Source organism: Nanorana parkeri, unplaced genomic scaffold (assembly GCF_000935625.1).
Source record: "Nanorana parkeri isolate BGI_ZX_2015 unplaced genomic scaffold, ASM93562v1 scaffold304, whole genome shotgun sequence".
NCBI classification, from domain to species: Eukaryota; Metazoa; Chordata; class Amphibia; order Anura; family Dicroglossidae; genus Nanorana; species Nanorana parkeri.
The window spans coordinates 849,735-853,759 of record NW_017306572.1 but is presented as its reverse complement, the minus strand read 5'-3'; the positions used below and the strand labels follow the sequence as shown (position 1 = coordinate 853,759).

Genomic DNA, 4,025 nt, shown 5'->3' with positions numbered 1-4,025 from the left:
GAATTTAGACTGATGGAACGACAGAAGCACTATCTGCTGTAAAAACATATTTTAAAGCTGAACCCATGATAATACAAAATAAAATTACACCTATTAATGCGGTTATGTTATCATACATGTATTTTTAAATGTAACTAGTGTAAGTACATGAATTTAGCTCGGTATCTGCCTCTTGTGATCCCATATACAATGGAACTCAGACTGGGAGAGTTGTGCAGTATTAGAGACCAATTAGATGCACACATGGGCTGACTAAAAGGAAGAGAAAACAGAGGGATGAGCTCATCAGCCTGCTGCTGCTCCTTCTTTGTCCAGTTACAGGCAGGGATTTCACCAGGCTGTATTGCTTTAACAGCGGCATAGACAAAATCAGGTAATCAGCATGACTGCGTTGTCTGCTATGGGTGTGTACATTTCAGGAATCACTAGACAGGAGTAATATCCCTTTAGAAGGTAAAACCGCTCCCATATATTGTATGTTTTTAATCTGTGTATTTAGTTGTTTGCTTAGATTTCATCTTTAAATGTGTAATGTATGTTATTTTTTTTTTTGCTTGGAGTGTCTTTAATGCCACAGAACTGGGTACCTTGCATTTTGTACTGGATATTTTTATAGTGCAATTCTCTTTTCTTATTTAACATCTTTGTTTGCATTCTTTCAGGCCATCAAACACTTTTTCATCATTTTGTTAACAATATAAACTCAACGTCTACAGAGAGAAAACACCAAGTAACATGTCCACCTATAGGCCATGCAACACATGGAAAGCCATTCCATGGACTAAACAGCTATGCATCTCCATATTTCCACTCTCGAAATGGTTTTCACACAATACATTCAGAGAACAGCCCAATAAAACCAAGAATTGTGACTGTAGTTAAGCCAGGAAAATACCCCCTTAAGAAAATCACTTTGCTGCTTAATAGAAGGTCAGTGCAGACCTTTGAACAGCTTATTGCTGATATATCTGAAGCTCTGGGATTGCCTAGGTGGAAAAATGACCATGTAAGAAAACTGTATAACCTAAAAGGCAAAGAAATACGTAGTGTATGTGATTTCTTTCGTGGCGATGACACTTTTATAGCTTTGGGTAAAGAACAGCTGACCCTGAAATGCATTGAAATGGTGTTTAATGAACTTTATCCTGATAGGCCTTTAAGACAGAATGCAGATCATTGTGAAAGACTGGGATGCAAATTAAATGATAATGGACAAACTATAGATAGTGGTTATGAAGACACCGACTTGGTCAACAAATGTTACCCTATATCTCCAAGACTGACAACCAAACATGATGTTAAGGGTCGACTCAAACAAAAGGCAGATGAGACCAGGAAAAGCAAAAAACAAGAAAAAATCAAAAGTGATCAAGAACATTTGTCTGGAAAAATGAAAAATCTTGAACTTTGCCATTGCAAACCAAATAAACCGTTGCCTTCAATTTTAAATATTGGCAACCAATGTGAGAAATGTAAAGAATATACAATTAAACATAGAATATACACTGAAATGAACAAAGATACACAATCAGACAATGCTGCTTTGAATGATAAGTGTAGGAAATTGGCGATGGAAAGCTGTAAGGAAGAAAAGCCAGTTCTAAAATGTACCAACTGTCCTCACAGATGTAAGAACAAAAGAGATTGTAATGAAGTAGAGGAGATAGGGGACAGCAGCATAGAACTGTATGAGAAAACACATTGTCTCCATTCCAGAATGCACAGTCATAGTATGCAAAGACATGAGTGCCTTAAGAATAAATGCCAAAGAGACAGAAGAAAATGGGGCGGAAAACATTCCAACTTCATAACATTAAACCATAGTGGTAGACTTATTGAGGATTTTCTGGAAGACACAAAGGAAAACATACAAATAAAAGATGACAAAACAGTGGCGGACAATGAATCCAACAGTAAAAGGGACATAATGAACAATATTGACTCAACAGAACAAAAGGTTGAAGGTGGAGTGTTGAAAAGAGAAGAGGAAAAGGCAGTTTGTAGCACTAGCAGACCATGTTGTATAAAAGACTATCCGGATATACAAATAAACTACGAGATTGGCAGGACTATTGGAGATGGAAATTTTGCAGTTGTTAAAGAGTGTAGACATCGAAAAACTAATGAAGAGTATGCCATGAAAATTATTGATAAGGCTAAATTATTAGGAAAGGAGGATATCGTTAAAAATGAAGTTAGCATAATAAAAATGCTTTCCCACCCAAATATAGTAAAACTAATTGATGATTTTGAGACTGAGAATGACATTTATTTGGTATTGGAGTACATTAAAGGGGGGGACCTATTTGATGCTATTACTGAGAGCATTAAATTTACTGAACATGATGCAGCACTTATGATGACTGACTTGTGCAAAGCTTTAGTATATATCCACAGCAAGAATGTTGTACACAGGGACCTTAAGCCTGAGAACCTGTTGGTGAGTTTTTATGGTTTCTAAAGGCATATCACTTTGCATATGTGCACCTGTTATAAATTATCAAATTTAGTAAAGCAGTGATATACTATGACTCAGTAATTGAATTCCATGCAGGAAAAAGTAATCTAAACAGATAAGGCACTTTGTGTTCAGTGCAGTTTAGACACAATATGCATCTAACCTTCTATAATGTTCTTGATTAAGTCTCCTATATGTTTTTAGTGTTAGGAATCAAGGAGCTGCTCTCACAAAACCAGGAAACCGGAATAAATCGAATAGACTTTATACAGATTTCATGCAGACTGTTGTGTTTCTGTAACTGCTGTTTTCGTGGTGCAGGTGAACAGAACACACCTTGCCACCTTCTACTTGTAATGTTTTCATATTTATGAGAGCTGTATAATTTGCTTGTCCTTTTGAAAAAAATGTCAAATCAGATTGGATAGTCCTCATTTATGTATATAGTGTAATAACAGAAACATTAGCCCCTGCTTTTCGGTTGAGTTCACTGTTTAATGTCTCTTCCATAGACACAGGAAAAAGTCACTAGGCCCAGTTTGGGGTTAAAGCCAATTGACTTACTAGTAGTTTTTTCAATAATGGGAGAAAATTTGAAGTCAGGGGAAGCCCACCCAAATGTGGGGAGGAAATAAAAAATCTTTAGAGATAGTGAATGTTGTAAGTGTAACTGAATATAGTGTTTCTAAGGTCCAGGCCCCAAAAAATATCTCCTTAGCAGTGGCATATCAGGGGAAGGTGAGCCACCACTAATAAGGTGAATCTCAGGCAGCGTTGGGTGGATTGATCTCTTGTCCAAAGGCGCCTGTATAGTTCTTGCACTGATGTGACTTAGCAGAGTTGGAGCCAATGACATGGGACTTTGAGCTATTAGTCTTTAGTCTCTCAGGTAAGTAACCTATTGACACCAATGATTAGCTAAGCTACCACTGACCACCAATGTAAGGGGGCACTTCACCAGTGACACCAGCGTAAGGGGTACTCTGACCACCAGTTTAAAGCAGGGTCACTACACTGACCACCAATACAACAGGGGGCATTACACTGACTACCAAGGTAATGTGGGGCACTACACTGGTCATCAATGTAACTGAGGCATAACACTGACCCTCAATGTAACAGGGGCACTGCAATGACCAGCAGTATAAGAGGGCACTTCACCACTGACCACCAATGTAAAGGAACATTTTACTGACCGTCAGTATAAAAGGTAATTAAACTGTCCACCAATGTGAGGGGATACCACAGCTTTCATTGTTTAGCATAGCATTATTTGTTTTTTCCATAGTTAGACTACAGAAAAATTAATTTTACATTCAATATTTATTTAAATGACGGACAGGTATGTCTGCATATTTCTAAAGTGATTTTTTTCCCCTTAGGTACAGAAAAATCCTGATGGATCTGCCACCCTGAAACTAGCTGACTTTGGACTTGCTGTGTATGTAACAGAGCCTATTTTCACTGTGTGTGGAACCCCAACATATGTGGCTCCTGAAATACTATCAGAAAAAGGTGATTTTCTTCTTTTGCAATACTGAACATTCCCTTTCTCTCACTATGTATA

General features: G+C 37.5%; 1 protein-coding gene across 1 annotated transcript in view; it reads left to right on the top strand.

Moving 5' to 3' along the window:
• Positions 1-791: 791 nt before the first annotated feature.
• Positions 792-4,025, top strand: part of DCLK3 (doublecortin like kinase 3) — an 18,138-nt gene continuing 14,904 nt past the window's right edge. The window contains exons 1-3 of the mRNA XM_018557794.1: positions 792-821; positions 905-2,440; positions 3,841-3,973. Of these exons, the coding sequence (XP_018413296.1) occupies positions 792-821; positions 905-2,440; positions 3,841-3,973 (1,699 nt within the window). The remainder of the gene's footprint in view (positions 822-904; positions 2,441-3,840; positions 3,974-4,025) is intronic.